Raw genomic sequence first — 14971 nt, 5'->3', positions numbered from 1 at the left:
TATATATATATACATATTATATATATATATATATATTTATATATATATATATATATATATATAAATATATTGTAGCGGGGTGGGGGTCCCCCAGGACGACAAAGAGGCAGTGACCCAGAAAGTCCAATCAACATAAGTTTATTTACCGCTGTTGCACAGGAAACTACGCCCTTCAGGATACATCCAGGCTATATACAGTCCATAGGTTACCACGTCACACAGGTACCCGCTGCCTTAGAAGACGGTCTTACTGTACCCCGTACTGCTTTTCAGGGAGCCCCACAGACCTGTGTTATCACCACACAGGCCTGAACTCTCCCTGGCCTCCTGCTCTGCAGCTTACACCACAGGGTCTGCCCCCCCCAGGCCTTTACAAAGAGCTTTTAAATGAGAACCGTGGCCATGAGCCACCTGCATAACCCGGCCTGGAGGTTACAGGACTGACCACTATGTAGGGCTCTAATATGTTTCTGTACGCATTCTGGGAGATACGTACCGTCCGTCACATATCAATGGACCCACTATCTCACATACCCCCCCCTCCGTTCAAACCCGAGGGGATGAACGGACGCTCCCAAACAGGCCGCCCGTGACAGGGCATCGGCATTGCCCTGGGATGAACCGGCCCGATGTTCCACCGTAAAACTGAAATTCTGAAGGGACAGGAACCAGCGGGTGACCCGGGCATTCCGTTCCTTCGCATTTCTCATCCAGACAAGGGGCGCGTGGTCCGTTACCAACCGAAACTGTCGCCCGAGCAAATAATAGCGCAGGGACTCCAAGGCCCATTTAATAGCCAAGCACTCCTTCTCCACTACGCTATAATTCTTTTCTGCCGGGGTAAGCTTCCGCCTCAGATAGGTAACCGGATGCTCAGTTCCGTTCACCTCTTGCGAGAGTACGGCCCCCAGACCCACCTCGGAGGCATCTGTTTGCACCAAGAAGGTGTTACCGAAATCGGGGCTAATGAGGACCGGTTGACCACACAAGGCAGTCTTCATGGACCGAAACGCCTCCTCAGCCTGAGGGGTCCAGCGTACCATAGCCGCCTTCATACCCTTCAACAGGTCAGTCAAAGCCGCTGTTCTCCCGGCGAAGTCCAGTATAAACCGCCGGTAATACCCAACAATGCCGAGGAACGCCCTCACCTGTTTAGTGGACACTGGTCTGGGCCACTTTTGGATGGCCTCTATTTTATTTACTTGAGGTTTGATCACCCCGCGGCCAATCACGTACCCCAAATAGCGGGCTTCCTCCAGACCGATTGCACATTTTTTTGGATTTGCGGTCAATCCTGCCGCCCGCAGGGAGTTAACGACGGCCTGGACCTGGGACAAGTGGGTCTGCCAATCGGTAATGAAGATGATGATGTCATCTAGATAGGCGGATGCGTACTTCTGATGGGGCTCCAACACTATGTCCATCAGTCTTTGGAAAGTAGCCGGGGCTCCATGTAAACCGAAAGGCAAGACAACATAGTGATAGAGCCCCTCTGGTGTAATAAAGGCCGTCTTTTCCTTGGCCGACTCTGTCAGTGGCACCTGCCAATAGCCTTTGGTGAGGTCAAGCGTCGTGAAATATTGAGCCTTTCCCAACCGTTCAATAAGTTCGTCCACCCGGGGCATAGGGTAAAGGTCGAACTTGGAAACCTCATTCAATCTCCTGAAATCATTGCAGAAACGTAGCGACCCGTCGGGTTTTGGAATCAGCACAATGGGACTAGCCCAGTCGCTCTTTGACTCCTCAATCACCCCTAGAGTAAGCATCTGTTTCACCTCTGCTGCAATGGCTTGTCTCCGGGCCTCGGGCACCCGGTACGGTTTCATACGCACCTTTACCCGAGGCTCGGTGACAATGTCATGTTGGATAACCGAAGTACGGCCGGGTATCTCGGAAAACACATCCGAGTTCTGCTGTACCAACTTCCGAACTTCACGACGCTGCGTTTTAGTGAGGGTGTCGCCTAGGTGTACCCCCCCTTCGGGTCCCAGGATGAGCGGCACTACAGGACCCTCACATGCCCCCACCGGTGTTACTCCCGTCACCATACAGTCGCGGTCTTTCCAGGCTTTAAGCAAGTTAACATGATACACTTGTTCCGGCTTCCTCCTCCCCGGCTGATATATTCGGTAGTTCACCTCCCCCACCTTTCCCCGAACCTCATACGGCCCCTGCCATTTGGCCAGCAGTTTACTCTCGGCAGTGGGCACCAAAACCAAGACCCGATCCCCTACATTAAAAGATCTGAGGGTGGCTCGTGTGTTATAAGTGCGCCTTTGTGCCCCTTGTGCCCTTGTCATATGTTCTTTTACGATAGGCAAAACCGCTGTAATGCGGTCCTGCATTAGGGCCACATGTTCAATCACACTTTTATATGGGGTGGGCTCCTGTTCCCATGTTTCCTTGGCTACATCCAGCAAGCCCCTAGGGTGTCTGCCATAGAGCAACTCGAATGGTGAAAACCCCGTGGACGCCTGCGGTACTTCTCGGAGCGCAAACATAAGATAGGGCAACAGCATGTCCCAGTCCCTCCCGTCCTTGGCAACCACCTTTTTAAGCATGGACTTAAGGGTTTTGTTACACCGCTCTACCAGCCCATCGGTTTGTGGATGGTACACCGATGTGCGCAGGTGCTTTATTTTCAACAGTTTACATAATTCTTTTGTCACCTTGGACATAAACGGGGTCCCCTGGTCAGTAAGGATCTCCTTTGGTAACCCAAGACGACAAAACAAGGCGAATAATTCCCGAGCAATAAGCTTAGCGGAGGTATGGCGCAGCGGAATGGCCTCGGGATAGCGTGTGGCATAATCCACAACCACCAATATGTGTTGGTGACCGCGTGCGGATTTTACCAGGGGCCTTACCAGATCCATTGCAATCCGTTCAAAAGGTTCCTCTATAATAGGGAGAGGCACCAATGGACTCCGGAAACTTGCAATGGGCGAAGTCAGCTGGCAGTCCGGGCAGGATTCACAGAACTTCCGTACCTCTGCGCACACTCCCGGCCAAAAGAACCTCCGCAAAATACGCTCTTGTATCTTGGTAACCCCTAAGTGCCCCCCCAGGGGGTGTGTGTGAGCCATGTTAAGCACTGCCTGACGGTGGGATTGGGGCACTACCAATTGTTCTACTATCTCTTCCCTGATTTTGTCTATTCGGTAGAGTAAATCATTATAAACCGCCATGCGGGGAAAGACAGCTTCTGCCCCTGGTTGTTGGGCCACCCCATTCACCTCTTTTACGTTACCCCACGCTTGGGAGAGGGTAGGATCCCTCAGCTGTGCCGTCCCGAAGGCCTCCCGGGACGTGTCCAGCTCCGGGATCGCTACGGTCTCTTCGCTGTCTCCCGCCAATACTTCTAGGGGACCCCGGTCAGGTTCTCCCCCTGTCCCAAGGTCGGTGATCCCTACAGCAGGTATTCCCGCCTCGGGATCGTCGGGCTCTGCACCTGAACCCATTCTTGCTTGGGAAGATGTGCCATTTCTCTCCCACAAGCACCAGAACAACGGAAAATCCCTGCCCAGCACTACCCCGTATGGTAGAGTTTTCACCACTCCTACTACATGTGTCACATCTCCACACGGAGTGGAGAGGCCTACCTCTGCTGTTGGATATTTGCGGAGCTCTCCATGTATACATACAATCCCAACCTCCCTCTTCGTGGCCTCCAACCCCGATACCAGCGACCCATGTACGAGGGTCACTATACTGCCCGAGTCCAACAGGGCCTCTGCCCGATGTCCATTTATATACACAGGACAGAGAGGGGGTTCAAGAAAAGGGTGTGCAACACACACCGTATTAGCATACATAGACATTCGGCGGGTGTAGTCACAATCCATGGCCTCCGTAATCAAAGGGCAATAAGCTGCGATATGGCCGGGCCCTTGACATCTCCAGCACTTCATAGCGGTGGCCCCACCAGTTTTTGTTACAATTCTTGGGGGGACTAGTCTTTTGCCACTCTCAGTGCGGGTTACCCCCTCAATGTGGGTTTGGTTTCTGGGGTTCACCTGCGCCGTACGTGTCTCTTGGCCCCGGTCATGTGGCCGCCGGGCCTGACGCCCTGGGGCAGAGTCTCGTATAAAGTCCTGGGTGGCGGTATAACGCTCAATTAGACTCACCACCTGGTCCAGGTTACCCGGGTCCCCTTGCCCCACCCAGCGTTGTATAGCGACCGGCAGAGTCCGCACCAACCGGTCGACCACCACCCGTTCCACCATCTGGGCTGGAGACAACATCTCCGGCTGTAGCCACTTTTTTACCAATTGAAGTAGGTCATATGCCTGAGACCTGGCCGGACAGGTCTCCACATAGGTCCAGGCAAATACCCGCTGAGCCCGCACGTAGGTATTGACCCCCAGACGGGCAAGGATCTCACCTTTCAGTTTCTCGTAGTCCAAGGCATCCTCCCGGCTGAGGTCAAAGCAGGCTTTCTGGGCGTCCCCAATCAGGAACGGAGCCACCACTTCCGCCCACTGATCCGCCGGCAGTTTTTCCCGCTCTGCTGTGCGCTCAAATACCGTAAGGAAGACCTCCACGTCATCCTCCGGGCTTAGCTTCCGTAAGGCAGAGCGAACCCTGTCCCGGGGTACCCGTTGGTCGGAGGCAGTTGCTGGCGCTGTCTCACGCAGGGTCGCAACCTGCTGCTGTAGAAATGTGTTCGCCTCCTGTTGTTGTCGCTGGGTTTCCCGATGATGCCGCTGGGATTCCTGGTGCTGCTGCTGGGATTCCTGGTGGTGCTGTTGGAACAGACTCAGTTGCTGCTGGAACAGACCCAGTTGCTCCTGTTTCTGCTGAGTGAGTACCAGCTGCTGCAGAAGCTCCTCCATGTTGTCAGCGGGTTTATACTGTAGCGTAGCAGGCTTGATTATTGACATGCAGCGGTGGGGTATGCCTCAAGTCTAAATGCCCGCATTCTCCACCATAATGTAGCGGGGTGGGGGTCCCCCAGGACGACAAAGAGGCAGTGACCCAGAAAGTCCAATCAACATAAGTTTATTTACCGCTGTTGCACAGGAAAATACGTCCTTCAGGATACATCCAGGCTATATACAGTCCATAGGTTACCACGTCACACAGGTACCCGCTGCCTTAGAAGACGGTCTTACTGTACCCCGTACTGCTTTTCAGGGAGCCCCACAGACCTGTGTTATCACACCACACGGGTCTGAACTCCTCTCAGCTTCTTGCTCTGCAGCTTACAAAAGCAACTCTGCCACACCCAGGCCTTTACAAAGAGCTTTTAAATGAGAACTGTGGCCATGAGCCACCTGCATAACCCGGCCTGGAGGTTACAGGACTGACCACTATGTAGGGCTCTAATATGTTTCTGTACGCATTCTGGGAGATACGTACCGTCCGTCACATATCAATGGACCCACTATCTCACAATATATATATATTATGTGCCGCCCCTGCGTTAGCAGACGGGCTGCTCGGATCCAGATCCGCGGTGGCTCGAGAGAGCTTCGGACCCGGGGGTCGTGCGGCTCCTCAAACAAAGGGGGGTTATGTACTGTCACGGGGTCCTTCTCCCATCCCATCATCTGCATCACACGATCAACAGAGCGAGCGATAGCTGTTCAATCCAATAAGCATTTATTCCAAGCAAATCAAACGGTCCATGCAGTAATCCACAAATCAGAGGGTAAAATAGTCCAGTAATGGCATAAATGTCCCAGGGATCAGTCGCACTCCTCCAGCAGTCCTTTTCCAGGCAAATAGGGGTTTCTCACAGTCTCTCTGGCATGCTGGCCGCAGCCTCAGAGGATCAGTCTTCTTTCTTCAAGTTTTCCACAGACTGCCTGAATCCCCCAGGTAAGCGGAGAGTTTACAGTAGGTGGATCTCACGCCCCTCCCCCAACTTAGGAACAAAAGGCTGGCAGGGGAGGAATTAAACCTGCAAATGGGACATGTACACATAAAATAGTGAACAACGCCCAAACATTAACCCACGCAAAATGGTACACAATCCCCAATATCCCTCCCACCATCACATGTACAGGGGATGGTGTGGAAAGTTCGTGACGCCACCCGTGGTGCGTGGTAATGTGGAGTACCACTGCTGCGGCTGGTAGTACCTGGTGGTGATGGAGTGGGCAGCCAGGTGTTTAACCCCTCCACGGGTAGGGGGTATGCCCCGGGACTCGGTGATGGTGACAGGGAGGAGCCGTTGTGGAGATAGGGGTCAGTTGCGTACTCAGTCCAATAACGCTGACACCGACAACTGTAGTAAACCAAAGTTCTGGACACCGCTGCCGCCTGGAGGGAGCACGCCTGGATGCCGTGCCCGTTGGTGTCGACTGTTAGTCTGTGACCATTTCCGTGGCACCTTGTCCTTTAGTTGGTCCCTATAGTGTGAACTAATCGGGTCCCGCACCCCAGTATGGCTAACTAAGGGAGCTTCCTCTCAGGGTTCACGCTTGGGATTTTCTGGACCCTACTTGTGGAAAGTCCTATCCCCCTCGTTGCGCTAGTACCCCGATTTTGGAGCGGGTGGAGAACAGATCTTGAAGGCTCCATCCTCGTCGGGTAAATTGTCAGGACGCCTGAAGCTACTCCTGACCTAGGGTCCACATATCCCGTCGTCCCCTGGCCCCTGCCCGGTGATGGCACAAGGCCGCCGGCTGTCCTCCATGACAAGGCCGGGCCCCTTGACACGATACCCTGCAACCGGGCTTCCAGCTCCTACCAGGCCCAGACCAACGTTGGTCTGCCACCTAGTAGTCTCAAGGAGCCCAGCTCCTGATCTCCTCTCTCTCCTGTGACCTCTCCTCTCGAGTCACTGCTCAACTGACTGTCTCCTGACACTCTTAACCTTCCCTTTAACCAACCCCCAAGTGGGCGACCCTATTCCACTCAGGCCGTCCACTGGTGTGTCTGGTGGGTGTGGTGCAGAGTGTTCCTACGATTTTGATTAGCTTGTTCTTGGCAACACCAAAGGTCAGAGACCCGTAACCAAGGAGGAGGTGGATACTGCGCAGAAGGGCAGATTGCACAATACCCTGTGACCACCTGATAGGCCAGGGCGTCATATATACACTGCGCAGTGCCACGGATCCTGTATACTGTAGGTAATCCTCAGTATATATACACTGCACAGTACCACTTCTCCTGTCCTGTATACTGGGTGTAATGCACAGTACCTGTATTATTCTGTATATATACACTGCACAGTACCACTTCTCCTTTCCTGTATACTGTAGGTAATCCTCAGTATATATATACTGCACAGTACCACTCCTCCTGTCCTGTATACTGGGTGTAATCCTCAGTATCTGTATTATTCTGTATATAGACACTGCACAGTACCACTTCTCCTGTCCTGTATACTGGGTGTAATCCTCAGTATCTGTATTATTCTGTATATATACACTGCACAGTACCACTTCTCCTGTCCTGTATACTGGGTGTAATCCTCAGTATCTGTATTATTCTGTATATATACACTGCACAGTACCACTTCTCCTGTCCTGTATACTGGGTGTAATCCTCAGTATCTGTATTATTCTGTATATATACACTGCACAGTACCACTCCTCCTGTCCTGTATACTGGGTGTAATCCTCAGTATCTGTATTATTCTGTATATATACACTGCACAGTACCACTTCTCCTGCCCTGTATACTGGGTGTAATCCTCAGTATCTGTATTATTCTGTATATATACACTGCACAGTACCACTTCTCCTGTCCTGTATACTGGGTGTAATCCTCAGTATCTGTATTATTCTGTATATATACACTGCACAGTACCACTTCTCCTGTCCTGTATACTGGGTGTAATCCTCAGTATCTGTATTATTCTGTATATATACACTGCACAGTACCACTTCTCCTGTCCTGTATACTGGGTGTAATCCTCAGTATCTGTATTATTCTGTATATATACACTGCACAGTACCACTTCTCCTGTCCTGTATACTGGATGTAATCCTCAGTACCTGTATTATTCTGTATATATACACTGCACAGTACCACTTCTCCTGTCCTGTATACTGGGTGTAATCCTCAGTACCTGTATTATTCTGTATATATACACTGCACAGTACCACTTCTCCTGTCCTGTATACTGGATGTAATCCTCAGTACCTGTATTATTCTGTATATATACACTGCACAGTACCACTCCTCCTGTCCTGTATACTGGGTGTAATCCTCAGTATCTGTATTATTCTGTATATATACACTGCACAGTACCACTTCTCCTGTCCTGTATACTGGGTGTAATCCTCAGTATCTGTATTATTCTGTATATACACACTGCACAGTACCACTTCTCCTGTCCTGTATACTGGGTGTAATCCTCAGTACCTGTATTATTCTGTATATACACACTGCACAGTACCACTTCTCCTGTCCTGTATACTGGGTGTAATCCTCAGTACCTGTATTATTCTGTATATATACACTGCAGAGTACCACTTCTCCTGTCCTGTATACTGGGTGTAATCCTCAGTGTCTGTATTATTCTGTATATATACACTGCACAGTACCACTTCTCCTGTCCTGTATACTGGGTGTAATCCTCAGTATCTGTATTATTCTGTATATACACACTGCACAGTACCACTTCTCCTGTCCTGTATACTGGGTGTAATCCTCAGTATCTGTATTATTCTGTATATACACACTGCACAGTACCACTTCTCCTGTCCTGTATACTGGGTGTAATCCTCAGTATCTGTATTATTCTGTATATACACTGCACAGTGCCACTTCTCCTGTCCTGTATACTGGGTGTAATCCTCAGTATCTGTATTATTCTGTATACACACCGCACAGTACCACTTCTCCTGTCCTGTATACTGGGTGTAATCCTCAGTATCTGTATTATTCTGTATATATACACTGCACAGTACCACTTCTCCTGTCCTGTATACTGGGTGTAATCCTCAGTATATGTATTATTCTGTATATATACACACACTGCACAGTACCACTTCTCCTGTCCTGTATACTGGGTGTAATCCTCAGTATCTGTATTATTCTGTATATATACACTGCACAGTACCACTTCTCCTGTCCTGTATACTGGGTGTAATCCTCAGTATCTGTATTATTCTGTATATATACACTGCACAGTACCACTTCTCCTGTCCTGTATACTGGGTGTAATCCTCAGTATCTGTATTATTCTGTATATATACACTGCACAGTACCACTTCTCCTGTCCTGTATACTGGGTGTAATCCTCAGTATCTGTATTATTCTGTATATACACACTGCACAGTACCACTTCTCCTGTCCTGTATACTGGGTGTAATCCTCAGTATCTGTATTATTCTGTATATATACACTGCACAGTACCACTTCTCCTGTCCTGTATACTGGGTGTAATCCTCAGTATATGTATTATTCTGTATATATACACACACTGCACAGTACCACTTCTCCTGTCCTGTATACTGGGTGTAATCCTCAGTATCTGTATTATTCTGTATATATACACTGCACAGTACCACTTCTCCTGTCCTGTATACTGGGTGTAATCCTCAGTATCTGTATTATTCTGTATATATACACTGCACAGTACCACTTCTCCTGTCCTGTATACTGGGTGTAATCCTCAGTATCTGTATTATTCTGTATATACACACTGCACAGTACCACTTCTCCTGTCCTGTATACTGGGTGTAATCCTCAGTATCTGTATTATTCTGTATATACACACTGCACAGTACCACTTCTCCTGTCCTGTATACTGGGTGTAATCCTCAGTATCTGTATTATTCTGTATATATACACTGCACAGTACCTCTTCTCCTGTCCTGTATACTGGGTGTAATCCTCAGTATCTGTATTATTCTGTATATATACACTGCACAGTACCACTTCTCCTGTCCTGTATACTGGGTGTAATCCTCAGTATCTGTATTATTCTGTATATATACACTGCACAGTACCACTTCTCCTGTTCTGTATACTGGGTATTATCCTCAGTATGTGTATTATTCTGTATATATACACTGCACAGTACCACTTCTCCTGTCCTGTATACTGGGTGTAATCCTCAGTATCTGTATTATTCTGTATATACACACTGCACAGTACCACTTCTCCTGTCCTGTATACTGGGTGTAATCCTCGGTATCTGTATTATTCTGTATATATACACTGCACAGTACCACTTCTCCTGTCCTGTATACTGGGTGTAATCCTCAGTATCTGTATTGTTCTGTATATATACACTGCACAGTACCACTTCTCCTGTCCTGTATACTGGGTGTAATCCTCAGTACCTGTATTATTCTGTATATATACACTGCACAGTACAACTTCTCCTGTATTTCGCTGTATACATGTTACAGGTTACTCTGGATATTATAGGCTGCAGTGCTGTTGGAGCACAGTCATCGTCTATGTGCTGAATCTCTGGTTGAACGAGCCCATAAATGAGACCTGACGTCACTGAATGCCTTAATTGAATTACTCTGACAAGGTAAATTCAAATTGTCTCTCCAGTAAAGGAGACAAACTCTAGCACAGCGCCACCTATTGGAAGTAGCGATCCTAAAAGTCACAAGTGGATTTTCGACAATCCTTTGCAATATGACTCAGGATATATAAGCCAGATCAGAATCCCAATTTGACAAGGTAATACACCAGTGAAGATGAACAGGAGTTCCTTAATGAAAAGCCTCCAGGACTGGGCAGCAGAAATCACAATGAGCGGACACTCTGTCACACACCTCCCCCGATGCTCTGTCACACAGCCTCGATGCACTATCAAATACACCCGATGCTCTATCACACATCCCTGATACTGTATCAGCTCCCCGATCCTCTATCACACATACACCAGCGCTCTATCACACACACCCCTGATGCTGTATCACACACACCCCCCATGCTCTATCACACCCACCCGCGCTCTATCACACATCCCTGATACTGTATCACCCCCCCGATGTTCTATCACACAAACACCAGCGCTTTATCACACACATCCCTGATGTTGTATCACACACCCCCCGCGCTCTATCACACACACCCCTGATGCTGTATCACACACACACCTTCAGCCAGCACTTCTTTGGTGATATAGAGTATTGTATAAAAAAAAAAAAATAAGAGAACCCAATCCTACCTGCCATCCTTGGCCCGGTCCATCGTCTCAAACAGCTTCTTCAGCCACCTATAAATGAGAAACAGGACATTAGTGAAGACAGGTGATGGACACTTTATCTCCCATGATGCAGCAGTGCCTTCTCTATGCAGAGGCTGAACTTGCAGGACGTGGAAGTGCTAGAAATTAGCAGAATTGTGAATGCAGCTCTGGCTACGTAGATGTGTGTGGGTAGCATTAAGGCTGGTAGAACGGCTGCCCCTGTGCTGGCACTGCAGCATTGCTACATCAGAGGGCAGCAGCCGCATGGTGGCACCGCAGGGCAGGCTTAGATGCAGTCTATGCTGAGAAGTAAATTTTGCCATCACGTGGCCAAGACACTCAGGCACAGCATCGCTGAGCTATGTTGAGCAGGGGAGGTTCTGGGGGCGTGGTCATAGTATTCATGGGTGGGGTCACAACAAGGCAACCATGCATGGCACGTGATATATACCCGACAGGGCTTCTTACAGCAGGGATAGAGGGGCACTGAGGTCACAAGGTCACTATATAAAAGGGGGGCCAAGGAGTCTCCAAATGTGTTGTATCCTCCATCCTGCTGGCAAATGGACTTTCTGTAAGGGGCCACAAACTTTATCCCCAGGGGCCCCAGCAGGAATCAATGAGAGCACAGAGTGGAGCAACCTGCAGGCAGAGGCCCCGGATTTGCTACCTGCAGACAGGGGCCCCGGATTTGCGACCTGCGGACAGGGGCCCCGGATTCGCGACCTGCGGACAGGGGCCCCGGATTCGCGACCTGCAGACAGGGGCCTCGCATTCGCGACCTGCGGACAGGGGCCCCGGATTCGCGACCTGCGGACAGGGGCCCCGGATTCGCAACCTGCAGGCAGAGGCCTCGGATTCGCTACCTGCAGGCAGAGGCCCCGGATTCGCTACCTGCAGACAGGGGCCCCGGATTCGCGACCTGCGGACAGGGGCCCCGGATTCGTGACATGTAGACAGGGGCCCCGGATTCGTGACATGTGGACAGGGGCCCCGGATTCGCGACCTGTGGACAGGGGCCCCGGATTCGTGACATGTGGACAGGGGCCCCGGCCTCACGACCTGTGGACAGGGCCCCGGTCTCACGACCTGTGGACAAGGACCCTGGCCTCGTGACATGTGGACAGGGGCCCCGGATTCGTGTCCTGTGGACAGGGGCCCCGGATTCGTGACATGTGGACAGGGGCCCCGGCCTCGCGACCTGTGGACAAGGACCCTGGCCTCATGTCCTGTGGACAGGGGCCCCGGATTCGTGTCCTGTGGACAGGGGCCCCGGATTCGTGACATGTGGACAGGGGCCCCGGCCTCGCGACCTATGGACAGGGGCCCCAGCCTCGCTCCATTGTTTGCTGTGGAGTGAACAGATCTGACGTGAACTGAAGACGCAGGAGGCCGAAACACAACTGGATATTAAGAGACCCGGAGAGAAATGGGAGGGAAAATCTAGAAATGAAAGCGTGAGCCAGAGATGGGCAGGAGTGACCGCTCTCCGCACGGAGGTGTAAGTGCCAGGGGTGATGAGCCGTGTGTTGCGGGGGTCCGGTGCCCGGCAGCCCCCTGAAGACGTGATGGTTATCCTGTGCATTATGTATGGGAAGTTTATATGTGTGCTCCCGGGTGCACTCTTCTCAGGCACCACTAGGGGTCACTGCTGCCTGGGCCCTTAGCTTGGGTTGGGATGGAGAACAGGGCTGAAGGAGTTAAAGGATAAATCTGCCCAGCAACAGTGAGGTGACAGTTGGGATTGGTCCCTGAGCGAGGTAGTGACAGGAGCCCAGTGTAATCCGGCCAGCCCCTCAGGATCTCCTCAGGAAATCCCGATGCGGTGGACACCGGAAGCTCCGTCCTCAGTGTCCGGGGCAGGAGTAGGCCGGGACCAGCCGGGAGTTGTGGCCTTCATTTAGTGGAGTTTCCGGGAAGCGACTGTCTCCACTAGGCCCGGGCTATGCATGAGGTAACATAGACCTGGAGGAGCGCCACAGAGACAGCCCGGTGGTGACTCACATCCCTGTGCGAGGGGAGCGGCCACAGCCATGTGGGGCGCCAGGAATTTACCATCTGCCCCTGTGCTGTTACCGGGGGAAACAGACCGTCCAATAGTAGAGGAGCAGAGTGCAGAAAAGTGTGACCCCCAAACCGTAAGGCCGCTTTCACACCTGCATTCAGCGCAATCCGCCACTATGGAGAATACGCAGTCCGGTAACGCTACTCTCCATAGACTTGTATGGACGACGCAAGTGTCTGCACTGCATCCACTGCACGACGCACTGTACCGCAAGTGTCTGCACTGCATCCACTGCACGACGCACTATACCGCAAGTGTCTGCACTGCATCCGCTGCACGACGCACTGTACCGCAAGTGTCTGCACTGCATCCGCTGCACGACGCACTGTAACGCAAGTGTCTGCGCTGCATCCGCTGCACGACGCACTGTAACGCAAGTGTCTGCGCTGCATCCACTGCACGACGCACTGTACCGCAAGTGTCTGCACTGCATCCACTGCACGACGCACTATACCGCAAGTGTCTGCACTGCATCCGCTGCACGACGCACTGTACCGCAAGTGTCTGCACTGCATCCACTGCACGACGCACTGTAACGCAAGTGTCTGCGCTGCATCCGCTGCACGACGCACTGTAACGCAAGTGTCTGCGCTGCATCCACTGCACGACGCACTGTACCGCAAGTGTCTGCACTGCATCCACTGCACGACGCACTATACCGCAAGTGTCTGCACTGCATCCGCTGCACGACGCACTATACCGCAAGTGTCTGCACTGCATCCACTGCACGACGCACTATACCGCAAGTGTCTGCACTGCATCCACTGCACGACGCACTATACCGCAAGTGTCTGCACTGCATCCGCTGCACGACGCACTGTACCGCAAGTGTCTGCACTGCATCCGCTGCACGACGCACTGTAATGCAAGTGTCTGCGCTGCATCCGCTGCACGACGCACTGTAACGCAAGTGTCTGCCCTGCATCCACTGCACGACGCACTGTAACGCAAGTGTCTGCGCTGCATCCGCTGCACGACGCACTGTAACGCAAGTGTCTGCGCTGCATTCGCTGCACGACGCACTGTAACGCAAGTGTCTGCGCTGCATCCGCTGCACGACGCACTGTAACGCAAGTGTCTGCGCTGCATCCACTGCAGGACGCAGAGTCGTTATTTTGATGCTGCGTCAGGCGGAGGGAACGCTGCATGTAGCGCACCTTGGCGGACTCCGTTATGATCCGCCACGGTGTCTAATGATTGTCTATGGGGGCGGATTCCGTCACGTTCTACTGAGCATGCTCAGAAGGTCCAGCAGAACGATCGAAATGGTGTAACATCACTCCTGGACTCTCTATGGCTGGAGTCATGCGTGTGCGTGTAACATGGGACCGAGTCTCATGCTAGAAAGTAACACGAGCTCTGTGCGAGTGCGATCCGTGTGCAATGCGATCAGACAGAGCCATGTAGCAGAGCTGAATACCGCTGACAGCAAACACAGACAGAGCCATGTAGCAGAGCTGAATACCGCTGACAGCAGACACAGACAGAGCCATGTAGCAGAGCTGAATACCGCTGACAGCAGACACAGACAGAGCCATGTAGCAGAGCTGAATGGCAGATGACAGCAGCCACAGACAGAGCCATGTAGCAGAGCTGAATACCGCTGACAGCAGACACAGACAGAGCCATGTAGCAGAGCTGAATACCGCTGACAGCAGACACAGACAGAGCCATGTAGCAGAGCTGAATACCGCTGACAGCAGACACAGACAGAGCCATGTAGCAGAGCTGAATACCGCTGACAGCAGACACAGACAGAGCCATGTAGCAGAGCTGAATACCGCTGACAG

The 14971-nt window shown here is 51.5% G+C and overlaps 1 protein-coding gene across 1 annotated transcript in view; it reads right to left on the bottom strand.

Annotated features, from left to right (window-relative positions):
• LOC142243773 (1-phosphatidylinositol 4,5-bisphosphate phosphodiesterase gamma-1-like) overlaps nucleotides 1–14971 on the bottom strand; it is a 150996-nt gene that overhangs the window by 86562 nt on the left and 49463 nt on the right. Inside the window, exon 4 of the mRNA XM_075315972.1 lies at nucleotides 11096–11143. Coding sequence (XP_075172087.1) covers nucleotides 11096–11143 — 48 coding nt within the window. The remainder of the gene's footprint in view (nucleotides 1–11095; nucleotides 11144–14971) is intronic.

The sequence above is a fragment of the Anomaloglossus baeobatrachus genome, chromosome 6, assembly GCF_048569485.1.
Source record: "Anomaloglossus baeobatrachus isolate aAnoBae1 chromosome 6, aAnoBae1.hap1, whole genome shotgun sequence".
In the NCBI taxonomy this organism is placed as follows: Eukaryota; Metazoa; Chordata; class Amphibia; order Anura; family Aromobatidae; genus Anomaloglossus; species Anomaloglossus baeobatrachus.
This window is presented reverse-complemented; position numbering and strand designations above follow the sequence as displayed.